At 40.3% G+C, this 26,966-nt stretch overlaps 1 protein-coding gene across 1 annotated transcript in view; it reads right to left on the bottom strand.

Moving 5' to 3' along the window:
• slc12a2 (solute carrier family 12 member 2) overlaps positions 1–26,966 on the bottom strand; it is a 71,071-nt gene that overhangs the window by 31,304 nt on the left and 12,801 nt on the right. Inside the window, exons 2-14 of the mRNA XM_018673592.2 lie at positions 13,238–13,357; positions 10,205–10,280; positions 8,268–8,363; positions 7,162–7,301; positions 6,097–6,207; positions 5,821–5,929; positions 5,571–5,695; positions 5,182–5,266; positions 4,934–5,091; positions 4,732–4,839; positions 4,491–4,614; positions 3,686–3,787; positions 892–1,047 (exon numbers count right to left, since the gene is read on the bottom strand). Coding sequence (XP_018529108.1) covers positions 892–1,047; positions 3,686–3,787; positions 4,491–4,614; positions 4,732–4,839; positions 4,934–5,091; positions 5,182–5,266; positions 5,571–5,695; positions 5,821–5,929; positions 6,097–6,207; positions 7,162–7,301; positions 8,268–8,363; positions 10,205–10,280; positions 13,238–13,357 — 1,510 coding nt within the window. The remainder of the gene's footprint in view (positions 1–891; positions 1,048–3,685; positions 3,788–4,490; positions 4,615–4,731; positions 4,840–4,933; positions 5,092–5,181; positions 5,267–5,570; positions 5,696–5,820; positions 5,930–6,096; positions 6,208–7,161; positions 7,302–8,267; positions 8,364–10,204; positions 10,281–13,237; positions 13,358–26,966) is intronic.

Below are 26,966 nucleotides of genomic sequence, written 5' to 3'. Positions count from 1 at the left end.
GGCTCAGTATCATGTAGCAGTGCGATATGTGAATTCAACAGAAAAATGTTTTTTTGTTGACAGTTTTTCACTTTGGTAAAAAAACAAAAATAACAACAGTCTGACAGTTTTGGAAATGCCACAGAGATGGGTCCAGGTGGTGTTCAGTTGAGCTTATGGCAAAGACCAGGGGCGGGCCAAACTGTAAGCTGAGCTCCAACCCCTCTACCTAACCTGTACTGTTCTACATGTTTCATGTTTCCTGTGAGTCAAGTATCACATGTAGAAATTGAAATATAAGACACTGAAACCTCATGGGCTTCAGTTTGGTGTGAGGGCTGACTCTCGACAAACAGCGCTGGTGCAGTGATTGTACAACACCCTCAGCCTCATATGTTCATGCTGTGAGTTATCTGCAGCCTCTACACTTTTGTGTATTCTCTAAAAATTTTTGATCTGTGTGTGGGACATATTCAGAATATTCATTAATCAACAACATGACATCAACATGCTCCTGCTATAGGTGGAGCTGCTGCACCAATCAATAAATAAATGATCATTTACCAAAAAACACATTTAATTTAATTTAAAATCAATACAATACATACACAATACAGAATAAAGTATTTGCTGATTTTTTTGGCTGATTTTTTGAGTTCCATAAATACCCCATAATAATCAGACCGTTGTTGAACAGAATATGTTTTTCACTGCTGGTGATGCTAGGCTATATTTATTTATATATGCAGGTTACAGTAAACAGCTGCTGTGTGCATCATGTTTTCATAATTAGAGCATCTTTTAAATGATTCTGAGGTTTCAAATGTTTGTTGAAATTCAGTGGCTGTAAACAAGAAATGCTATCATGACCTTATGGACCAAACTGTGTTAATTTAATATTCAGTAGCTCACCTGGCTTCTTGTAGCTGACGTAGATGTAGAGACCCAGGACAATGACATTAGTGAGGAGAGCAGCCCACCAGTTGATGACAAACATCACCACACAGCACAGTATGGCTCCAGCAAGAGAAACCCACATGTTATAGTATATGAAGCTAGGACGCCACCCTGCAGCACCAATGACAAGAGGTCACAACAGAGCAACAAAAAGACATGAAAGGACATTTAAAAACAAATAACAGACTCAAGAGTGCTAGTCACCTACTGTGTGGGAATCATAATGTTTGTAAAATAAATAAAGATGGTAAACTGAGGAAATGCACTTCATGTTAAGGTTGAGGAGAAATTCAGTTTGTCTCCTTAACTCACCAAATTAAATCAGACCTGCAACTCAAAAGACTGAAAATTAGGAGAAACTGTGGTCATCCTCCTTTTCCAATCATTTTCATTGTTACATGGTCTTAATGTATTAGATGTTGCTGTTAAAGAGTATGGATCAAGTTAAAGCTGTGTTAAAGAATGGGAAAAGCAGTCTGTTAGACTGGAGACCAGAGGGTTATACCAGCTAATAGGGACCATGTTTATTTACTGGGTACCAAAGAAACTAGACTAGTGGGATTTTAGTGATGGGGCACAGTTGGACTGTGTGTGGTTACACAATGACAGAATCTAAAACAAACCACTGGACATAAAGGGTACATTGACAGTGCTGTTCTCAGTACAGTGCAGGGGTTTTATGCGTCCCCGGGAGGGGGGGGGGATTGGCCCCCAAAGAGGCCTGAACACCAAATGGAGTTTGTAGTTTGTGGTTGCAGAGAGCCTGTATTACTGTTGGCATTTGACTGAGTCATGTACCATTTAAGTCCATGTAATTACATGACCTGCCTGAAGGAAAAAGAAGCAGATAAAGAATCTGTACCTGAAGTTCTGCTAGAGCTTTGGTAGTGAGAGGGAGAAAAGCACACAGCTCAATATAAAAAAAAAATCAACTATAGCATTTCATTCAGCTGTTCAGTCTACAGTCTTAAGAGTCAGTTCACTGAAATTCCAAAAACCCTGCAGGTTTAGGTCTCATTAGTCCAGGTTTTGAGGTATCTGTGTGTGATTTCTGCTTCCACACTGATATAATGGAGGGGAACAGAATGTCATCTCCTCCCACAAACAATGTTTCCATCACTTTGGATAGTTCAACAGATTAAGAAAAGTTAGGGTTCAATGTCATTGTATAGGATCAAACCTGAATCCTTTCTAACTCCTTATCAAATGTAGCTTCCAATATTTCTAAAAAAAAAAAAAAAAAAACTAAATAAATAAATAATTAAAGCATGAAGCTTCAGTTTAGATCTTTTTTTACGTGAGAAGCCTAAAACAGTTTTGAGTAGTAATCTCATCACTGTTGACAACCTGCAGCTGCAGCCTAAAATGAGATGAGCAACAGAAGATATCAGGTGCTGACCACATGTATCTGACACACTGGAATACGGTAATAGCTACAACTACTGCTTTACCCTGCACCAGTTACCTGATCCAAACAGTGCAGGTCCTGATTCATAACTATCAAGTTTGTAAACTTCAAATATTTACTTAAAAGGTGAAGTGGAAGATGTTTTGTTTCTCTTTCCTAATAAACCCATAGAGTAGTACTGTTTCTGCATTGCAAGCTACATTCCACTGTACTGAACTGGAGTAAGAGACATATCTCAAAAACTGGAAAAATAAAGCCAAAACCATCTATACAGATGATAAAACTGTCAAAGTCAAAACAAGTCAGTATGCTTTCCTGTGACTTTGGTGAATGAACCCTGTACAAACAAATAACTAGCAGAGATCAGTCCCTCACCTCAGTGTGAACTGACAGAACCCAGTCTGCTGTAATTCATGCTGCTGTATTAACCCAGTAACATTACAGCTCCTGGCAAAACTGCTCTGCTCTCTCTGCATGGGCAGAGAAAGAATTTACTCTACATTTAAAAGAGCTTCAAAGTGCCACTGGCTTTTTGTTCTCATTTAACACAACTGTTGCTCATAATCATTTCAAACTATTAACTATCAGATGTGGCGCATAAGCGAGGGAGATGAGGGCAATAGGAAACACCATCTTAATAAACATCATAAACATGTGACTGACAGTAACAGCCAATTACAACACTGAGATTTCACAAGACACTAGACTTCACCATAGGACTTGAACTACAGTAACAGGAATAGGGGAGTCATTGTGTCTTTTTATTATTTGTCAAGTTGACACTTGACAAAGCTTATTGTTCTGTCAAGGTGAAACAAATGCTCTCAAAGTTCTGAGAATAATTAAAGTTCTAATTCATAGTTTCATGACAATGAAGCTAAATCCATGGGCAAATGGATGGGCACATGGAGTGATCCCAGGCTCAGCTATCTGAAAACTGGAGAAACTGGGTAAATTTACAATTTACAGTAATACTGCTCATGTCCCTGAGTCATGGAAATGATCATCTGACTGCTCCTGCAGTACACTGAGAAAATACACACTAATTTGCCATCAGATGTTCTATTAGCCTTTCCATGAACAGTCTGATACAACCTGTCTTGTGAGCTGTCACTGGCTCTAAGCTCTTTGAGGTTCTCTACAGCTCAACTAATTCCTTTCGAAATCCCATCATTTCCCATCACAATCATTGTTAAACACCACAAGACCCGTACCTGAACTTCTGTTTTTAAAATCACACAAATGTCTTCTGTGTCTCCTATGACAAGTTCCTCTGTTGTCTTACTTCTGGATCTATCATATTTTGACTTCTTTTCTTCTGTCTCTGGGTCTTGGTCTTACCTGGTGAGTTAGCCAATGAGGCATGGAACACAGAGAAGTTTATCAAAGCATAGGACGCCAGGAAGAAATTGGAGATGATGGGGGCAATGGTGTTCAGCTCAGCTACAATGAGAAAACAGAGAAGTCAAGACAGAATGGGCCAGAGCTCCCACCTGCAAATCCATGTTCTCTAAAACATCTACACTTCACTTTTGTCATACTGAAAAAATGTCATCACTGTCCATGGACTGTTTATTGGATCCAACTATTGATGAAACAACTGGTGGAAAAACTCAGGGTCCTCAGAGGACACCTCCTAATGATTCTAGATAAACCCTGAACACCATCAGGTGCTGCTCTTCTCCTAATGTCTCCTGATGAAACCATCAGGTGGTGTTACAGGAGGAGGAGGGGTCAGATTGTGCCACTGTACTGTCAGACTGCATATTTTTAGTCTGCCAAATGGTAAGGTCTCTAAAAAGAGCTAAATAATAAAAATGATAATTAACATTTTCCAAAATACATTTCAGCATAGAACTACATCATTTGGTGTTAACTGTAGCCAAAAAGGGAATCCTCTCAAAGATACTGTAGTTTTAATTAAATATTTAATTAAATATTCAGTCATTAGTCATTTTATCATTCATATATGTTCAAATAGTTGAAATAATTAACGCATTTAATGCATCAACTAAACATCGTCTTCATTTTCCCTGTAACTGGTAACAATTACTACCAGTATAGTAGCAATTGATACTATAATTAGTACCAATTGTCTAATTGTCAGAGGCCCGGGCATGTAAATGAGCAGTGTGTGCAGCCGTACCAATGAGGATAAAGGCCAGAGCGATACCGAAGGTCAGGATGTAGCCACGGAGGGGCTCATTGTTCTTGCCATAGCCTTTGGCGAACATGCCCAGGCCAGGGTAGATGTTGTCCTTACACAAAGCCTTTAAAATGGAAAAAAGAAAGCTGCAGCATGAACTACTATCAAATTAAAAATGAATCACTAACTGGTTGTTGGTGTTATTCATTAGAAACCTCAATGTAGCTGAGGGCGGTCTTACTTGAAAAACTTTAGGTGCACTGACTAAAGAGGCCAGGGCTGAGGACAAAGTCGCAGAGAAGATTCCAGCACTGATGATGGGCCCGAAGCCAGAAACCAGGCTCATCACCTGAACCAAAATAAAATGGAAATTGAATTGTTTGACTTTTTCATAGTGTTATCCTATCTCTCTGAAATGCTCCTGATCTAGAGCTGCTTCATACCTGGAAGTCATTATGGAGTCCGTACTTGCAGCTACCTTTTTCACTCTTACAAGCAGAGAAGTCGTAGCCAAACTTGCAGGCAGCATCAGTGCAGTTCATGAACTGAGCACTGAGTGTGTCATTCACGTTTCCAGTGGCGTCTCTCACAATACAGGAGCCTATTGTTAAAGAAGTCATATGTTAAAACTGTGCTAGGAAACAACTGTTAAAGTTTCAGAGAAGATGCGAGACAGTAGGTACTACTGCACCTGTTGAAATAGCAACACCCAGGTAGACTATTCCTGTGATCAATATGGCCAGGAGGGTTCCTCTGGGAATGGCTAGCTGTGGGTCCTGCAACAAACAACCACAACACAGACTTAAGATACCATGCAATCTAAAACTGAACTGAACTTCTCAATCCTTATCAAATAAGGCTTTCAGATGATGTCATCAATCCTCTGCCTGTCACACTGAAGGTCATTAGCTCAATCACAGTCTCACTATTTCCAATAATATTCACAATGTTCAGAAAAGTCTACAGATAATGAGTTTGCTTAGTTTGACAGCTCTACAAATGTCCTCCATCAGGATAAAGCCCTTGAGATCAATCATCTCTTAGTCCAGGAGATTTTGTTCATAATTACAAGTGACTTACAGCAAGATCTCCTGAAATGTTGGCTCCAGCCAAAATACCAGTGGCTGCAGGGAAGAAGATGGCGAAGACAGAGAAGAACGACTCCCCTCGAAAATCCGGACCCATGTTCTCCCACATGATTGCACCTGACAGGAACACAGAGTTTAAAACACAGAAAAAGCAGCTGACCAAGCTGTCAGTCCCACCACTGCCTCAACAAACCTCCATCGGTCAGGGTTAGGAGGTTGTACATATAAGAAGAGTTTCATACCGTCGTAGCCAAAGAAGCCAACAGATTCCTTTGATTTGGAAGGAATGAAGGTTCCAATGAAGAAGTTGACAATGGCTGTAATGAGGACAACAAGCAAGAAGATCTGGGCCTACAAAGAAGCAAATGAACCAATGCATTAGTCAACACTGACCACTGTATGGATCAGTTAGTGTGTATCCTGAGTCTGACGGACTTTTCTTAAAGTCCACTGTGGGATTTTTGTTGACAAGACATGGACACCGCTCTTTCATACCAAAGATCAGATCCTGTTCATACCTTGGCTTCCCATTCCATTCCTGCCACAGAGATGCCCAAGAGAACAATTACTGTGATGGTTCCGACGATTCGGATGTCATTTATTTGATCCGTCATGATGGCATCTACACCCTGGGAGACAATACAAGGTGTCATTCAAAGGAATAACAATTACCAGCCAATTCCTACATAACATTTTTTTTAGTTACTTGATATGACAAAAGACACCGTTTAATAGTTCTATAAATATTACAGATAATACAGAACAGATCTCTCTCTCTCTCCCTCTATTTGTGTGGACAGCTGACCTGCTGTGGACTGGTCATAACACAAAGAAGGAACTTTCCACTAAAAAGTCCAATGCTACTCAGTTGAACTTTTTAATTCAGCCTGCTGTGGACATTGTCCCTCATCACTTACCATTGACTGACTTTTTCAGCTCTCAATTGCAGCTCTATGTTATTATCAATATCCAAACAGAGGATAATGATGAGGGACCTAGTTCATCAGCACAAACCCCAAAAATGACACCCCTGCACCAATTTAAAAAACATTCTGGGTTGACATTAGCTTCTAAGTTGAATTATCAAGTATGGCTGACACAGTGGTGCAGTGGTTAGCTTTGTCTCATCACAGCAAGAAGGTTCTGGGTTGAACGTGCAGGTCAGCTGGGGCTTTTCTGTACCTGTGTGGGTTTGCTATCTCACAGTCCAAAGACATCTATTTTGCTATCTCACAGTCCAAAGACATGCAGGTTAGGTTGAGCGTGAATGAGCCGTCTCTATGTGTCAGCCCTGTGGCAGACTGGTGATCTGTCCAGGATGTGCACCCCCAACCCTCACTGAGTATCAGTTGGGATCAGATCCAGCCAAGCAGGTATAGCTAATGGAGGGCTGATATACTATGCTGATATCAGTTAATTTGTATGGTGTCATATTGGTAACCATTCACTCTCTTGGTCTGTAGCAGTAAGTTGTCTGTGGGACCTGGGGTAGGTCCAATATAGTCAGAGCCAGGGTGTTTGACAAGAGAAACAGCAGCAATCACAAATTGTCTAAAAGCACCACAAGGTGTTGAGAGACTTACGGCAAGAAGTTCCACAACTGTTTCAGCAAAGCCCACCACATACATGGCTACAGCCACTGCATTGGCAAAGGCAAATATCAGACCAATAGAGCCTCCAAACTCTGGGCCCAGACTCCTTGAAATTAAGTAATATGCTCCACCTGGAAATAAAAGAAAATGGACAAGAAGTCAAAGTTAACTGCTGTGAAAACTGTGAATAAATTAAATATGTAGAGTACAGTGTGTACAGTTTGGTTTTACTATTCTTCTACTAACTATTTTTATGCATACAGAGGGATGATAGTGAAATGTATTACACTGGGGAAAAACTTTTAGCAGCATGTCCAGTATGGTCCAAACTAGCAAGACTAATGGTCAATTAAGCGCTCTCCTCTCATGTGATGTGTTTTAGAATATCATGGCCACACAAAGCTAACCGTTGGGAGAGGACTCCAGTGGCTGCCCACACTCCACATCATGGTTATTTTAGGTCCGGAATCACGTAACACTCATTCAATCAGCTGTTTGAAATGGAGCTTAGTAATAATTTTAATATTTAAATTTGGGACACAAATTAAAATATTAAATCTGTATTGGCTCTCTCATTTTATTGGGAACAAATGTTCAGTCCCACGATGCAGAAAACACCCTTGTTCAGTCCAAACAGAGCAGAGGGTAAAATGATACTGCTTTTTATCAGTCTCAAAGAAAGAAGGAATACAATGTCTGGGAAACAAAACAACAAAAATATCAGTTCATCTTCTCAATGATTTAATTTTAATTTCTCTATGAAATATTGATCTATTTGGCTGATCTATCTAATAGAAGAGGAATGTGTTAATGTCTATGTCAGACCACCCAGTCTACTACTGCTTCCACTCATTTCAACACAAGGTTTTGCAGTCTTGAATTTCTCCTCTCACTGAGACGCCTGGGAGAGGCTTCTCTCATCAGACTCCACATATAATGCTCCTCTGAAATGGCTGATAGCTCATAGTTCTTGCTGTTTAAAAACACACAGGTGGATTACCCAGGTTCAAACCAAACAGCAGGATGAGGTCAAATGCTACGTGAGAACTCTGCTGCTCCACACAGCCAATCACTGTAGAGAGGAGAGTCATGTTTACCTCCTCGTACAAATCCATTGGTGGCAATGGCAGAGGTGGAGAGGCCGGTGATGGTCGTCACTACGGTAGCCATGGCAACAATCACACAGGAGAGAACTGCAGAGGAAAACACAGAATGAACTTCCCAAAACTCTTGAATGAAAAGAATGTGCGACAGTGTTAACAGTTTTCTACCAGGCCTCCCAATCACTCTGAGAGCTCTGTGAAAAAACACCAGCACAGCCCTGAAGACGAGCCGTGTCCAGGCTGCCACATGTGCCACTTTGTGGTGATATTTCACTTCAAAGTGGAGAATTATCAACACATGCTGCTGGGGGGGGCAGGGGCATTAGGAAGGAGTGTTGTGTGAAGCTGACACAGTGTTGAACACAGTGACTGCCCAGTGAGCACCAGCATGTCAGTAAATACAGGCTGTGTGCAACACGGCCTGCTAACTTCTCAAGACAGTGATATTTGAATTAGTCAGTTATGTGCAGTCTTTGTCACACCACGGTAATCACTGGTTGTATATCAACCAGGCTCCTGACCAGCTGACTGCTTTCTTTCTCTGTATCCTGGATTACCAACCATCATGTAAAGGTACACTACTGGTCTGAAGTCTCAGAGCCTGACTCTGACCCCACGTCTCCAGTCTTTATTTGAATTTAAGCACTTCATGTTCAGTCAATAACCAGAAATGGTACAAAGGTCAGTGAGGTCAAAAAAGTTTAGGTTACCAAAGATGATGAATGATTTAATGGGTGAAAGTAAAGCAACAACACAGCTGTAGAAACCTCTGCAACAGAGTTGGGACAAACTCCCTTAATGTTTCCTTTCCATTAGAGAAAGAAGGTCACAAGTGTTCAGCTGCTGGATCAGTCAAATTTTTTGATTCAAATTAGAATTTAGGACAAATTTTCTTTTATTTTGATCTTTATTATTTATTTGTTTTGTGCTTTAATTTGAGTGACACTGAGACACTGTCTAAATCTCATGCCACATGCCTGGTAATGTATCAAAGTGGGAAAAGGAACATTAAAGGCTCAGTTAACTGAAATAACAACATATTTTCTCACTTGTCTCCATTGGCATCTCTGTGAATATCTTCTGTCACCTTACAGCTTCCCATTTAATGTGATTTTAGTTTTGATTTCATCATCTGTTGATCTTAATCTGTTGCCTTCTGTGAAACACTTGGTAACTTGAGAGCACTGCATTACAGCCACACTCTTTTCAGAAGCTCTGTCATTCCACAGAACACACCATCAGCTGTTTTCATCAGGGCTCATTTTTCAGGAAAAGAATCAGAATTGACTACAAATCACATAAACCTCACATTACTGACATTGTAACTGTCAGGTAGGCACTGCTTTCCACCAGGAATCATCAGGTTGTTGTCATGTGATGATGTGACTGTAATATAACCAGACATGGTGACTGGAGCTACAAAGCTGATATCAGAGCAAACTGTAATGACACTGGCTGTCTGGAAGTAGTGATGCAAGTAAACAGTATTAGGAATAAGACTGTAACACTGTGAAGAACCAGGTGTGTGGTTGCTTGGAGCCTCACTATGCTCCAGCTGTCTGATTGGGACTCTGATGGTATGATGTGACAGCTGATAACATAGTGTACAAAACATTCATGTTGCCAGTATCATTAGTGGTTTACATGATTTGTGCCAAAGTGTCATTTTCTGTGAGCTCTTTGATGTTTTGAACATGTCCGATGTACTGAACAATGTTGTTCACTCAGTTCATTCCTCAGCATGGCATTACAATACACAAAAATAAATGAGTCACCAGTTTTGAAATTGAACAAGTAGTCTTACACCATCTACTTTCTCTTGTCACACTTACCACACACAGATTGCACACAACTCGCAATGTCCAAAACACAGTTAGGTTACAGTAAATACACTGAGAACAGGTAACTGGTTCTTCATATATTCTACTCACCAATCCCAGCCTGACCAACGATCCATGACATGCGGATGAAGAGCATGACACCCCAAATGTTCAACATGCAGCGGACCTACAGGGAGGAGGGACTGTTACTGTGGATTCAGTATAACCAGACATTCAGGATTTTCATTCTCTGTTTTAGGGGAAGACTGACAGAAGTGCTTGCGAAACAAAATAAAACTACATGTGGCTCATGCTGGTAAGAGGTAGAGAACAGGTTTACCACCTATAAGTCCCATTAGGTGACATTAGCTGCACACAGTACACTCACTGTCTCCTGTGATTAAAGTACATTGATTGATCCACAGGAGATGACTGAACGTTGCTGAGTTTATAGCTCTTTTCATTCACTCTATATAAGTGTGTGTGTGTGTTGTGTGTGTGTGTGTGTGTGTGTGTGTGTGTGTGTGTGTGTGGAATGGGGGTGTGAATACATGCACTTCAGGGCTGAGTGCGTGTGTGTGTGTCGCTGTGTTGCCACAGGGCACATGAAATTAAACACAGCATGACTGTCATTAGGGCATAAACACCACTCCATTGTTTATGTCCTTTTACTCCTTTCACACTGGATTTGTACTTAAGACTTCAGCAGCAGCTGCTTCTTCAGTTGTACAGCACAGTGTGAGTGTGTGTCTTACTTCTTAAGGTAGTAAGTAGCTGAATGTGACTGTATTGTGCTGCAGAGATGGGTAATAAAACAATCTAGATAATTACAACAGAAAAATGACCAAACACAATAACAATGATAAACTAGTCATTTCATGTAACTGTCCTGGATTTGGATAAACTCTCATCTTCACAATCATCCAATCAGACTATAGCAGGGGTGTCAAACTCACTGCCAGGCCACATCAGCATTATGGTTGACCTCATAGGGCCAGTTATAACTGTAAGACTATATAAATGTACTTAATTGCCTCTGCATACAAGTATTATTAGTTTTAATAATAACTTGATTAATAACTACTACTTTATATAACTACTATTAATAATAATTACTTAATTTCCCAGAGGGAGTCATCCCAAAGGGATCAATAAAGTCTAGTCTAAGTCTAAGTCTAACTGACTTTGGTGGTAAGGTAAGTTATCAAGGGTGTGTGGCAGTTGCTTTTATGTATTTTCTCTTTCACCAGTCAAACCAAGCCAGTTCTCTCACCACACATGGCAGGCTCACCATCGATAATAAACCCCACCAACTTCTCCCAGGGTATGGATGTCTCCACCTCACTGACGATGTCCCTCTCCCTTGTCTTCCTGTGCATGGCAGTCAAATCCAAGAGCTCCTTTCTGACAGGCAAGTCTGGTTTCACACCTCTTTAAAAATCTCTTGAAGCACTCTATCAATATTGTCAGTGCTTTTGTCATTGGCTAATGAAAAAGCCAGATAACTACTTGCTTCTTCAATCTGATTTTCCACTAGTTACCTGACTCAGTTTGTCTCTGGTCAGGCCGCACCTGCTCACATACCTTCAAAGGCTTCAAAAATTATCTTCTGAAAAACACTTTAAAGCTCAGGTGATTTCTTCAGCCATAATAAAGCTGGCTTTCATCGCTGCATTATTTGCGAACATATTCTGCTGAGAATGCAGGCTGCTTTTTAATTCTTGGACCTTCTGTTGCTCTTCTCAATGGCTAAGGTTAGCATACTTAGCTCCACATTTGACTGTATTCCTTCGGCACTGCCACTGCCTGGACATACCAGCTTGTCTCCATTAAGCAAAAAAATGTATTCACTTTACTTTTTTCCCCAACCCCATCACTGGCTTAAAAAATAGGAAATAGTTAATATTGAGACACTCCCATTAAGTGGCTAAAAGCTTTCATTGCACAGGCAACAAAATTGAGATGCATTCACTGTACGTCTGTAAAACAGCACAGGATTGTATTTTACAATATTCATATTCTTTGAAAACAGTCGTGAGCCACATTAAAATGAAGTGGCAGGCCAGATTTAGCCCGCAGGCCTTTAGTTTGACACCCTTGGACTACAGCAACAGAGTTTCCTAGTTGACACATGTGGGGCCGCAACAAGAGGAAAAGATGGCTGCAAGAGGATTATATTAAGAAAATATCTTACACCACTTGATAAAAGCCATTAGAGACCAAAAGACAAATGAATGAGTGCAGGGTTTACATTAGAGAGGAAGCCAGGATGAGTCATGTCAAAATAAAAGCAGGATTATAATATCCAGACACTTCTTAACATGAAAAATTCACCCTCTGCTGACTTTCAGTAAAATGAAACTGAGCATGAACCACATATTTCAGTTGTTGTGAGTGATTCCTTCCTCAGTACCACTGTCTGAGCTGCTGCTAATTCACACTCATGCTCCAAAATCCTTCACAGAGTGTCATCTACTCTCACCCACAGTTCAAATTATACTGTGTAGTGGCACATCTGTGATGCACTACACTGAGGTTCACTGACCTCTTGGACACACGAACAAGAGCGAGAATATGAGGGGACAACATAAAGCTCAATAGAGCTTTTATATGTTGGTCTTAATTACAGTAAGAGACAGAACAACTGGTAAAATTAACAAATAGTGAAGCTATTTCTCCTCTGCAATTGTTTCATTGTGCAAGCTGCAAAACTTTAAGTAACATTTAGTTTCAGTTGTGCAGCTTGTGTACACTTAACATAGCTTTCTTCCACCTACTGGATTTAAAAACCTAGGATTGTAATAGGTGTCAGGATATAGATTTTAGAATAGCAAGGAGTAACTCTGTACATCAATAAATAGAGAGACCGATAGATATTCACAGTCCACCCAAACTCTTTTGATAAAATATACATGTTTTCTGATATCATATGTATAAGCCTCATTATGCTGTAGTGGGTTTGGCTGACAGAACACTGCTAACAGTGCAAAGGCAGAAACAGGAAGAGTCACAGTATTTGTGATTCTGATAGTGGCACTAATATGAACTGTTATATGTTTCATATTCCCTGACCAGAGTAAAAAACAGGTAAAGACAATGGAAAATGTAATGACTACAAGAGAAAACATTTCAACCATGACTCACCAGCACCCCCTTAATCCAGCCAAACTTCACCACTCCTTTGGATTCAGCTGCTTCTTTGGCAGCAGCCTCCTCAGCCGGGGTTAGCTCATCACCGTTGGCAAACCCATCCTCAAATGGCTCCTGAAAAGTCCAAAAATAAAATCCTGTTTATATGTGGAACAGATCATCATCACATATCATAACATCTTTCTACATCTGGTGGAACAAGGAACCAGTCCTCATAGCTGACTGTGATTGGCTAAAACAGTCAAGCAAACATGTCCCCAGAACATACTGTACTCAAAATTCTCAAAATCAAGCAGAAGTCAAATTAAATTCAAATACATACTGTAACTGGAACTTGTAGAAAAATATATTCTATGTTTTCAAAGAAAATGTGGGACTTTTATACATCATTCATTCTGACTATATAAGTGAGACTGGGACTGGTTTAGTGTATTGATTTCTAGGTGCTGTTGCTCTTAAAAAACTCCTCATCAAAGGCAGTTTCTGGTGATTTTGGAAACAGTGAAACATAGAGATTTGACTGTATTTCCATCTCATAAGTGGGCTACATTCATACAACACACAACACAACTACCCGAAGAGCCTTTAAAGAGCAAAATAATCAGGTAATGTATAAGTGATTAAATCCTCTGGCTGACATGTCACATTTCTCTGGGCAACACTAACTCTCTCTAACAGACAGACACAAGGACAGAGGATGTCTACAGCAGTTAAAACACACAAAGCCTACCTCCTATTCACACACAATGTGGAGATGTTGGTTGCCTCCCTGCCAGGGCCCTGGGTATACAGCATACCTTCCTGCATTTATAGCACTTGTAATGACCCAGGATGAACACAGGACATCTGTAAGACAATCCTCTGCTCTTATTCTGATGTTTTCACTGCATTTCCTTCCCCCACTCACCAGGAGGACTGTACATAAACCAGTGTCAAACCAAAAAAGCTTCACTGCAACACTCTGGAACAGCTCCAACATCCTATACAACAGTTGAACAAAAGTAAGGCCTTACCATCGTTTTCATGGTGTAAGGTTATATGGCCATTAGTCAGCCCAGTGGCTAAGCCACCAACAGTGAGGGCTGGAACAAAAAATCTGTTCTCAGTGTACCATGAATGTGTTCAGCAAATCTCAGTGCAATCAGTGTCTGACATGTTGTATATCATGAGAACTGGGTTTAAGGACAGGGTCTTCACAAATGGTTAACCCTCTGAGGACAATGAACACTCAAGTCAAATCTAACAGAAACACAGCCACTATCTTCTCCACAAAGATGGTCATTTGGCCTGTTCTGTGCTACAGGAAAAAGGTGCATCTAAGGATATGTATCATCAGGATTTTTTCCCTTTGTTGCAGGTAATGAGATAAATTCTTTTTTTCTACAAAACTCAATTTTATATAATAAAATAAGCCACAATTAATAATGGGCCAAGTCTAAGTGAGCAACAACAAATGCACAGAGACAGGTCAGCTCCAAGCACGCCTGCTGATGGAGCAGTTCTTCTGATATTTCTGTTTAATTCTACTGCATCTGATAGCATACATGGTTACATAATGTTGTAAAATGTGACGCAATAGCTTGTGCTGAAAAGAAAGTTGGAAAGGAGGAAATGACCCTGAGAGCTGATAAACCAATGTCTCCAACATAAACAACAGAATACAGATTTAAAACAGATTAGTCTGGTGTGTATAGAGGTGTGTGTGCTTATTTGTGTCATTTGTATGTGATTTAATGAAGGTAAACACAGTGAACGGTGTGCTTAATGGCACTGCACTCTGGCATGGCACAGATGGCTGAAGATTAGTATTCAGATCCCTTCACTTTCTGCACACTTCATTATGTTAACTTAATTTAAATATGCGTGTTGCCACTTTTGCCCACCAGTCTACACTCAATAACCCATAATGACATTTCGTGAAAACCATCTCTGAAGCTTTGAGTTGGAACCAACAGGACTCTTCATAGAGTTGGCTGTCCAGCCAAACTGAATAAGTGGCAAAGAAGGGCCTTAGTCAGGAAGGTGACCAAGAACCCAACGGTCACTCTATCAGAGCTTCAATCGTCTGCTGAGATGGATTTCACATCATATATGATTGGATCAACACTGGACTTGCTCTCAATATAGCGGTTCTCTGGAGATCCTGTTCAAATGCATAATTTGCACTCCCATTTGAAAATGTGTTTCCTCTGGATATGGATGACCTTGGTTTATAGATCCTGTGTTACCACACAGTGTAATGATATAGTTCTGGCCTGCTATGTAGGCCATGTTCATTGATCAGCAGTGATGTGCTCAAGCCCTCAGGATCCATGTCCAGTGCTGAGGATGTAACAGTACGTCATATCACAGGCATTTCATTGTGGCCAAAGACTTAGTGTGCATTAAGGCTAATGTATGCATATAAAATGAGTGGATAGCACAAGATCAGCAGATTGAACAAGAAAAAGGTGAATCTATCTCCATCACATTGACAACACCCACTGCTTCTATTCCTCTATATACTGCTCTCTTCATTCAAATGAACCTCCCCAATATTTTCAGTCCAGGTTTCAACCCCAAAAATGGTTATCAGAGGTAATAGATATAGAAACAACTTTTCTAAACTTGTGTCCTTCAAATACTGATAGACCCTGGCATTTATATGCAACAGGCTAATATTAAAGACTGACATTTGTTAGTTGTTATTTTATCATGTTATATAAGGTCTGCTCCTGTTTAATTTGCAGTAAATGCTATATCAATACTTTTCTCTCTTTACCTGTTATTTTGATAAATTCTACTTTGCCTTCTTTTCAGTGATTGTTCCTGTCAATCTAAGGTGTCACTTCTTGCATAGATTTATCACATTAAAGGTTTTCCAGTAGATTAAAAGGTATAATCCCTCCACTTCCTGTTAGGCTTTTAATGTGAAACTTCTACAGAAAATGTTGAGTTTTATTTATATGAACACTGAACAGAATAACTGAAAAACCAGCTACAAGTATTTAGTGAATAGAACTTGATTTATATTTAAAAAAAGAGAGAGAAATGAAGAGGATCAGAGTGCCAAGTCCATGACTCCCTTGTTGTACTGATGGAATTAATGCTACATTCTTTAAACCAAATTGTTAAATTGTCCAGTCGACTAACTGGTGAGTCTCAGCTCTTTCCAGCATCCCTGTACAGCAGGTACAGCAGATAGGGTTTTCAATTTTAAACGATGTCTCACACCCCCTATATGGTAACTTTCAGAGGTTTTTAGGCCCAAGGAGTATACAGAAGCAGCTTTGTTCCAACTGCCGTAACAGCACTGAATAAGCTGTAGGCAGATTTTGCACATATTTATCTATATATTTGTTTTATTACTTATTTATTTATTGTATTTTAACCTGGCCCAGTTCCAGAAGTTATTTACTTTTACTTTTATTAATTTTTATCAATTTTATCACAATTAGGGGAACTTTAAGTACATTTATCATTATATATTATATAATTGGCTTGTTTTTATCATTTCATTGCTCTTATCATTTGTTGAGGATCTTTAACATGTTTGGTAGGTCTTTTCTGTTGCACCTGTATTTTACTTGTGTGTTAATGGATGTCATGATCTTGCTGGATGCAAAACAAATCTACCTACGGGTACTAATAAAGTTACCTTACCTAATAGAAATGAGGTGGTAAACTAGGATCATTTATAATCTGGGCCACTAACCCCAAGCCTTCATTAGCAAATGGCCTGTGTTTCTTTGTGCCTGCATTTATTTGAGAATTTACCTGAAATATGAAACAAATGTGAATGAACATCTCTCAACAGAGAGTCTCTGTTACAATGGCCGTATAAATAGTAGCTATAAATTACCCAAGAGCGCCAGGTCGTTGCCATGTACAGAGCCAAGCATCACTCAGCATCACTTCACCTGGGCTATCTGTTAGCATCAACACCCTGCCTGTGTCCCTTCAGTGACTCAGCAAATCTGCTGTGATCTGTCCGTGGCAGCTAGACAGGCTGTTGAGAGCCTAAGTCTGGGTTAGCTCCTGTTCCATTAGCTGTTCACTTCTTTCTCATTAATGCTTTTATCAATCCTCTTAAAATCCAGAACATGATGTTGGGGTACCCTGTTCAGATAAAGGGGCAACAACTGAACTGGCTGATACAACTCAACAAAGATACTATATACAGCTCTGGAAAAAATTAAGAGACCACTTCAATTTTTTCTGAAATCAGTATCTCTACATGTTTAACAGCCATTCCATTCTAGTGTCTGTTGAATTCCAACACAAGCACACCTCATTCTACTTAATGAGGTATTGATTAGGTAATCACCTGAACCAAATCTTGTTTAACAAGGAAAAGTATAAAAACCACTGCTGTGGTCATCACTATCCTCTTGCAATAGGACCAGCTGGATGGCAAAAACAGTGCTAGTAATACCTCAAAAGTAACTAACTGACCATGCCAAAAGAGTTGAAAAGAAAAGTTTTGAGTGAGGAAAAGAAGGGTTTGATTCTGGCTTTACTGGCAGAAAGGGATACAGTGAGCGTCAGGTTGCTTCCATCCTTAAAATGTGTAAGACGGCGGTTCATAAGAACAAGGTCAAGCAGCAGACTTTGGGGACAACAAAGCTACAGGCTGGTAGAGGGCAAAAACAACTCTCCACTGACCGGGTTGACCATCAACTCATTCGAATGTCACTCAGCAACCACAGGATGACATCAAGTGACCTACAAAAAGAATGGCAAATGGCAGATGGGGTGAAGTGAGCGGCGAGAACAGGTCGAAACAGGCTCCTAGGGGCAGGGCTCAAGTTGCGTAAGCTAGAAAAAAAGCCCTTCATCAATGAGAAGCAAAGAAGAGCCAGGCTGAGGTTTGCAAAAGACCATAAGGATTGGACCATGGAAGACTGCTAAGGTCATCTTCTCTAATGAGTCCAATTTTCAGCTTTGCCCAACACCTGGTCGTCTAATGGTTAGACAGAGACCTGGAGAGGCCTACAAGCCAGACTGTGAAATTTGGTGGAGGATTGGTGATGATCTGGGGGAGCTTCAGCAAGGCTGGAATCGGGCAGATTCGTCTTTGTGAAGGACACATGAATCAAGCCACGTACAAGGTTATCCTTGAAAAAAAACTTGCTTCCTTCTGCTCTGACAATGTTCCCCAATTCTGAGGACTGGTTTTTCCAGCAGGACAGTGCTCCATGACACACAGCTAGGTCAATCAAGGTGTGGATGAAGGACCACCAGATCAAGACCCTGTCATGGGTCAATGTGATCAAGAGGAAGATGGATGGTCACAAGCCATCAAACATAGCTGAGCTGCTTGAATTTTTTGCGTCAGGGGTGTCATAAGGTCACCCAAAAGCAATGTGAAAGACTGGTGGAGAGCATGCCAAGATGCATGAAAGCTGTGATTAAAAATCAGGGTTATTCCACCAAATATTGATTTCCGAACTCTTCCTAAGTTAAAACATTAGTATTGTGATGTTTCAAAATAAATATGAACTTGTTTTCTTTGCGTGATTTGTGGTCTGAAAACACTGTATCTACATTAGGACGTCAAAGACTGAAGTGAGGTGACCCTCTAAATGTGAAGTCATGATACCATCTAGCTCTGGGTAATGATGCAGAGTCTCTGCTGGATACAGATGTAAGGCCCAAAAGAAAACATGTGCAGCACAGTTCACAGAGAACATGTGATCAAAACTACAACAGACTTTACCACTGCCTGATCTGACGCTGACCACATCTTCTTAAAGATCTGGTCAACAAAGGTATCAATCATTTGAGCACAAATTCTGACTGAAGCTCTACATAAGGAAAATGTGAAGCTGTGACAGTTCTACTGTATCACGTTTTGTCCAATGATCTTGAAAGACAAAAGTATTTACAGTGGCAAGAAAACCCTTAATCTTTGTCTGTTAAAATGTGTTCAGATCTGAATCTTGTTCTTGAACTAATAACAGACACATCATTGTGTTGTTCTTGTCCACACTGAAAACATCATTCAAACATTCACAGTGTAGGCTGGAAAAGGTATGTGAACCCCTCAGCTAATGACATCAACCAAAGTTAACTGGAGTCAGGAGTTAACAAACTTGGAGTCTGTCACTCTCATTTGTGAGTGAAAATAAGTTGTGCAAATGTGAAAAAAAGATTGGGGCGCACTGGTGCGAGTTCCTGGAGATGTCAGTTCTAAACCAGATCTACATTAGAAAGGACCCAGAGCACCATCTGTACTTGAAGACACAAGTGAATGAGATGAGCGGATCAGAAAATGGTGTTTGATGGTGATGATAGTTTATGGCGTTTCTCATCCCTGTGGTTCTCTCCTCTCTGTCTGTGTCTGACTAAGGGCGTGGCTGAGCTCTAAACACACAGCAGAGAGCAGGACCAAAGAATGACAGGAAGTGAACTGTACTCGAGTAGACTATGCTGTACATGCAGTTAAAAGCCTAACTGATCACCGAACAGGTAAATTACACTGTGAATCAGATTTTTGATGACAGCTTCTTGTACTTTTTGATATTCAACAGTATTAAAATTACTCTGTCATTTTGAGCTGTTTGAAAAGCAAAGTGACTTCCAGCACATCTTTATGTGGATTAATAATTTAAATAATAATAATTAAATCTGCTCTAGGCAGACTTGATTGAAACAGCTGGGAAGTGGGACATCACATTCTCAGATGGATGTCATTATGAAACACTGAATCCAGGTCTGCTGCCCTTGTGTGGCATCAGGGACACAGTCTACCAGGGAGCATCTGTTTGGTTGATTTACAGAAGGGAGTCAGACTTGATGCCAAGTCCAGCCTGGCTCTGTCTCTTTGTGTCATCTCTCAGACCAAGAGTGTTCCTCATATTATCAGTGTTATAAACAACTGCTCTAGAATATTTTCTGTTTGCCTACTGAAGATGACTGAATCATTTCTGAGGCCTGATTGTTTTGACCAGTTTACCTTTAAGGTACCAGTGATGTTGAAGCTCAGGAATGTAGAATGTTTTAGAGATCAGCAGACATTCTTTAAAAGTGACACAAATCTGTCAGGAATGATCAACTGCTTTTACACATCTTTTTATTACTATTACTATTTAATGGTCTTGGAGGAGTTATTGTTTTAGTAGTTTCACACTCAAAATCTGCTTAATAGGGCCTTGTGGGCTGATAACCGAGCTGCCACTAACGTTAGCGCATGTTGTTTCTAGATGCTCAGCTGGTTTTTAGGTTAGGATTCCTTCAGTGTTTATCATTCAGGAGGTTTTTACTGGGAGCTGAATTATCCACAGAGGCCTCATTGAATAAAGCTGTTTATATTTAAAAAACCAATGTTTCTCCACATGATGTTGAGAGCGGCTGTTTGCTCAGCTTGTTTCTCTGATTATTGAAGATCCAGACATCTGATGACAAAAATGTTTCATCTGGTTTAAGATCACAGTTAGATAATTATATCAATAACAACTGATGCATGAACAGCTTTCATGTTGGATTTTTTGGTCACCATCACCTTCCATTACATCAACGGTGACTGGAACACTTTCTGTGTCTCAACACAGGTGAGAGAGACACTGTGAACACTGCTGCTAGTCCCATACTAAATGGTTCTGAATCACTACAACACACTGTACAAACACCATCTCCTTGGGAACCAGGCAGGAGACTGAAACACTGATGTCAGTGTACACAGGAGAGGAGGAAAGCTACATCACATTCTGTGCATTAGGCCAATCTGTAACAGAGCTCACTTTGCTTGCTCTATGTTAGGAGCAGCAGATTTTGAATCCAGGCCTCACATTCCTCCACAGTTGGGTGTTCTTCAGTTCTATATGTCACCTACCAGTTATCAAGCAGACACTCTAAACTCAACTCACTGGCTGAGAGCTGAAAGCTCTCACTTCTGAATGCACAACCCAGAAAGCAATGCAGATGACACAGGATGACTTAGTGAACATTATCTACATGGCTGAAGCAACACAAAGGCTGGCTTTGCACAACAATGACAGAGCATCGAGAGGTTAGCACGACACTGCAAACTGTACCATGACTTGCCACAAAAGACACTGTTCCCATAAAAACAGAAGTTAACTTTGGGCAAACACAACCTGAAAGTCAAGGATGGTTTCAAGAAACCTTTCAAGACAATGAAATAGCCAGAGGCTGGAGAGGCAATACTTCATTTCCAGGAAACACTGGCATGTTCTGCTGACTACATATTAATGAATAATTCATCCCCTGTAAATTATCAGCACTGACGCAACACAGCTAATCAAAAAACAAATACAGCTCCTGTTTGTGTCAGTGAGGCTGGAACTGCCAGTTTCCCTCTGAACTACAGACCACATCACGGAAAAACAGGCATCACTACAGGCACTCAGTGTTTCTGAACAGAAAGGATTGTGTTGGTTGCGCAAGAGCAGAGCACCTCTTAATGAAAAGCCACATACTGAAGGTAACTGACCTCATGACTGCATTTACAGCAAGGGCATTTAAATCTTCTGACTGAAGTTAAAATTATTGTTATTTGATCATATATGATGATGATTACTTGTTTGTCATTTCAATACTCCACAAAATCATATTGGTTAATACCTTGATAGCTTTGTCCACTGGTGCACTGTGTTCCATATATGTATTAGTTTACATTGCAATGGCAAACATCTTTTGAGCCCAGCTGAGATACACCCTCCCTGCATGACTCAATCAGTGACCAAGAGGAACGATCAGATGTCCACCATCTCAGACATCTCACCATTGTTTAGAAAAACCTCCCACCACTCAGCTCATTATTCTCTGCCTGCCCTGAAACTCTCCCAGAGTTGGATTCCCTGTTGCCCACTGAGGCCTGTTGATGGAGCTAAAATGGCCTGGCTTCACACTGCAGAGATTTCTGTTTTGCAAATGTGTCGAATTACTATTTGATTCAGACGTTAGTGTGAAAGAGGTGATGAGTGAAGCACCTGCAAAAAGTGAGGAGATTTGTTGCTCAATGAGGTTTCGGCATCTGTGAATGGACTCGGAATGAGATGCAGTTTTGCAAACGCCAATCAGTTTTAGTCTGGAGTGGAAGGAGGTATGTGTTAGGCATGCAAAGGCCCAGCACTGGTTTAGCAGTATTTTTCTACAATATTACACTTCAGCTATAGAACCTGAGGTGGTGACTGTAGGGATATGACCGTCCCAAATGTTCCCAACATAAAGCAGCACACAGTCTGTGTCACTTCATTGTATGCATCAGTTCAGAAATGCTCTGATGGCTGAAATAACAGAGTGAAGGAGTGTGGAACAGTACAAAAGCTCTATTGTAATCGTAGGAATTATTAGGGCCTGAGCACTAGCATGCAAAGGACATACTCAGGGCTGGACGTACTCAAAGCCCCCTTGCCATTGGGCTTAATTTGTCCAAGGTGAACAAAATTCTGAGGCATAATGTAACATGGTGAAATGCAGCAAAAAGTCTCTTGACATCATGGCCTCAAACCTACAGAAAGTTGGCCATTTTGATTTTATCACACAAATTTTTATTATTTTTCGCCAATTGGGGAAGTTGTATTTGATCAAACTCCTCCTACAGATTCTATCATATCGACCTCAAACTTGGTCAGGATAGTTATTATTAAAAGATTTTGTTGATGTCGAAGGCTGTGGCCGTGGCGGCACCTCAAATTTTGATGACTTGCCATGAAACAGGAAGTTGTGTTTAAGTTGCTGTAACTCAGCAATACTTTGTTCAATCAGCCCCAAATTTCACAGTGTTGATAAGGGTCCCAACATGAACATACCCACATGTCACTATTCACAAAAAGTTATAGCGCCACCTACTGGACACAGGAAATAACATGTTTTAGACTTTGATGTCCTGTTACTAGCAGTTTGACGTGATCAACTTTAAATTTGGTCAGGAAAGCCTTAAGGACTTCATGTGGTCTTATTGTGAAAATTTTGATGTTCTGTTGGAGGGCATGTCTGTGTTGCCATGGCAAATTTTGATGCTTGGCCATTAAACAGGAAGTTGTAACTCCCGCTTGCACTGTCCAATCTGCCCCAAACTTGACATACTTACTAAGTGTTATGGCCTGAACACATCTACATGCCAATATTCAGGTATAGTGAATATTGGGCAATATATTTGCCCATGCTGTGGTGCCATGGCGAATTTCAATGCTTAGCCATTAAACAGGAAGTTGTCGTAACTCATGCATACTTTGTCTGATCTGACAACAGACCTGTCCTGAACACATCTACATTCCAATATACAGATATAATCATAGTGCCACCTACTGGCAACAGGAAATGATGTGTTTTGATGTGTAGGTTGATCTGATTGACTAAAATGTGGTCAGACAAGTATTAAGATCATAATAGTGCTATATTGTGAGAACTGTGAGTCTTCATGGGACGCCCTTGCTGTGTGTCGCCATGGCAAATTTCAGAACTGCGTTGTACACCTGCAGGGACCCTGCAGCCGCTGGTCCCCCGACGGGTGTGGGGTGCGAGGGCCCGTTCAATGCTGCTTGCAGTTTTAATTTTTCTTGTAATCAGTTTCAATTTACAATTTGCACTATTTACTCTGTTGACTTTATTCTTCAGCACTTTGTAACTCAGTTTAGAAATGTGTGACATAAATAAACGTATTATTAGTTATTATACTGTCAATAAGGAGAACACTGTGTCCCATACTGGTACAAATACTTACCAAGAATACAATTCTCAGCTAAATCAATAGGGTATCCTGTAACATACCAGTTGCTTTTTTTCTCCTATGATCTGTTCCTTTCTAACTTTCCATTACAGGTGCTTTGTATCCATGTGTTTACAGAAGTGGGCCACCATGAATGACTTCACTTTGCAACTGCTTGAAAAGTAAGTGGATTGTGGGCACATCCTGCCTGCGGCTTGCATATGTATAAGCAAACACACATGTGGCAGCTTGTAAACATGTATGTAAAGGACGTCTGCCATTTTTCCATGATGCCAAGTACAATGTCACAGGAAAGAGAATTTAGGTCCCTGCTCGTGACACAGGCTGTTTCTACAAGCTCTCACATCAAACTGACCTCCAAACATCTTTGACTTGTTCGGTTTCCTTCTGCACAGGTCAGCTCTGAACACATGTGCTACATTGACTGATCTACAAAGACACAAGCTCTCATTGTCTCAGTGTCCTCAGTTCAAGGTGAAGAATTAGAAACTGGAAGTCTTGACTTTCTTCACAGCCGGCTACTGAAGGGAATAAGAGACAGAACTCATTTCCAGTTTAGAGACAAGGCTAACTTTAAAGCTCCTGAGAATCCATACTGTGTATTGGTTATTTAGGGTTTAATAATTTAGGGCTCTGTTTCATTTGAAATTTGTCTCAACTAGTGCCAATACAGTTAATCAGTTTTGATACAAATATAAAAGCAATATTTATTCAATAATAGAAACCAAGTGCCAAACTCATACAAAAACTTACATACAATAAAACTGAAATCGGCAAAATGACGATTTAGATCAGAAACTGCTACTACTCAAAGATGGAAAGTGGAAACTATGAATTTGTTACTTTCAGCTCGACTGTTTCATTCTGAGACACTTGATTAATTCATATCTGCATTTATTTTCCAGGAAACCCAAACTCTGACCTATAGATTTTCATCAACTCTGCTTTGTTTTTCTTCCACTATCACAGTCATACTCACTCAGAGTTGTTGTGCTACTCTGTGGGGTGGGAGAGGTATCATGTCAGAAAGTGATGTCAACATTCACCCCTCATACCATGACTGAGCCCTGAAGTGAAAATAGTGTGTGCACTCTTGAATTGCTGAGCTTTGCAGGGCTGGGAGCAAACAGTCGGTCAGCCATGAAGTGCAGAGTGCTCCAGAAGAGAGGACTGCAGGCAAAAGGAAATGTGATTATGAAGATCATCACAGGTGTCTTCTCTGAAAGGAACAAGATTTATCTTTCTCAGAAAGCAGACGAGGGAATATTGTGTGTGTGAGTGAGTAGGTAGCAGGTGGGACCATTTACAACTACTGCATCACTATAAGTAGCCAAACTGTACATGTCCATAATATCAATTATCAATTATAACAGAATAGACTCATGTAACAAAATCCATACAGTTAATGTTTAGTACTGTAATAAGAAGTCTTCTCAGACTTTTTGCTGATAATTAGTTGCAGTAACATTTTACTTCCCAGCCAGACAGGGTTAGGTTTGGGTATGGGTGGTGAAAGTGGGGGTTAGCCATACAAATAGCCAAAACTGTGAGCACCCCAATTATTCTTTAATACTACTTCACTATTTCCTTCACAGTCCTGTAAAATGATTGGCTAGCATGTTTGTATGTCCCAGAGATCTCTAACATGTGGAGCTGGGTGTCAAGTGTCAGGGTCAAGTTATAGGTGACATTATGTAGGCTAAACATACAGACTAAATATGTTCTTTTAATTTGTATGCAACTTCCAGCAATGGTCCAATCAGGACAGTAGATGGGTGTCTATTTAAATATAGTGCAAATTTGAAGTAAATTTAAAGAAATTCAGAAAAAAGAAAATGCAAATGGATTTACATTTTCATCCATTGCTGTTATGTGAATATTGGGAGTTGGTTTGTTGAGATAAAAAGCCAGTCCTGCCAATTCTCCAGTAAGGTGTCATTAAATAAAATGCAGAAGAGGGAACTAGATGTTACAGTTAATAGTTTAGTTAAAGGTAGAGTAGGTGATTCTAATCCAATAAACCTTTTGTAACAGTTCAAGAGTTGAAAGATATGAGGACGAATGCTGACGTTGCTCTGTTTGACAGATGGGTAGCATTAGTGTTGTTGTGATTTAGAGCCAGTAGGTCAGTATTCTGTCCCATTACTTAATGTTTGTGATGGCTAATCCCAACTGGTTAGTTAGCAAGCAGGTACCGGTGTTACATCTGTGTGTCTGCTAATGTTACATGGCTTACTTATGGACATGGACATGGCTTTTTGGCTTACTAGTTGGCTTACTAGTTTCCCAAGATGTGTTGTTGGCGGCTCTGGGAAACCATCTTATCCTCCCTGCATGTTAGCTTTGTAGCAGCAACTGTAGTGACAGTTTGCTGTCTCCTTTGTCTCCTTTGTCTGTACAATATGTGAAGGCTTTTTTAGCCACAAGTTTGCTAGCACAGTGGATTTATTTGGATTAATGCGTAATTTGAGCTGCTGTGCCAGGTAATGTTACCTCCCTTGTAAGCTTAGCAACAAACCTACGATCCTCTCTTCTGTCACTGGAGTTTTGCAAAAACAATCTAAACAACCAAAGCTCACTAGTTAATGAGTATTCATTTCCCGATCCTATAGGAGGCTCTGCACATTTCTGAATTTGGTGGGTAATGCTTCTCAAGAAGCACTGAAGGGAGGGGTGTATATGTGTAACTGCTGAGTTCAAACATCAACAGTCCTACAGAATCTCTTACTCCACCTTTAAGTCAGTGCTAAAAGCTTTTTTTGAATAAATAACTTATTCTACACACATTTAAAAGAATCAACATCTACAGCTGAATCTTCCAGAATGTGACAGTGTACAGTCTGTGTTCACCTACAATGACAGAAAATCAAATCAAATTCAAATAAATAATATCAAAGTTTTATATTCTACAAAAAACCTGATTGGCTGCTGCGCTGGATCAACTAACTGACTGTTTATTACAGTCTGCATACAGGCTATCTACTGAAGAATTATCATGCGTGTTCTGAGGACAAGGTGCTTGCTGGCTGTGCTTCGTCAACCTGAGCC

This window comes from Lates calcarifer, linkage group LG9 (assembly GCF_001640805.2).
Source record: "Lates calcarifer isolate ASB-BC8 linkage group LG9, TLL_Latcal_v3, whole genome shotgun sequence".
NCBI classification, from domain to species: domain Eukaryota; kingdom Metazoa; phylum Chordata; class Actinopteri; family Centropomidae; genus Lates; species Lates calcarifer.
This window is presented reverse-complemented; position numbering and strand designations above follow the sequence as displayed.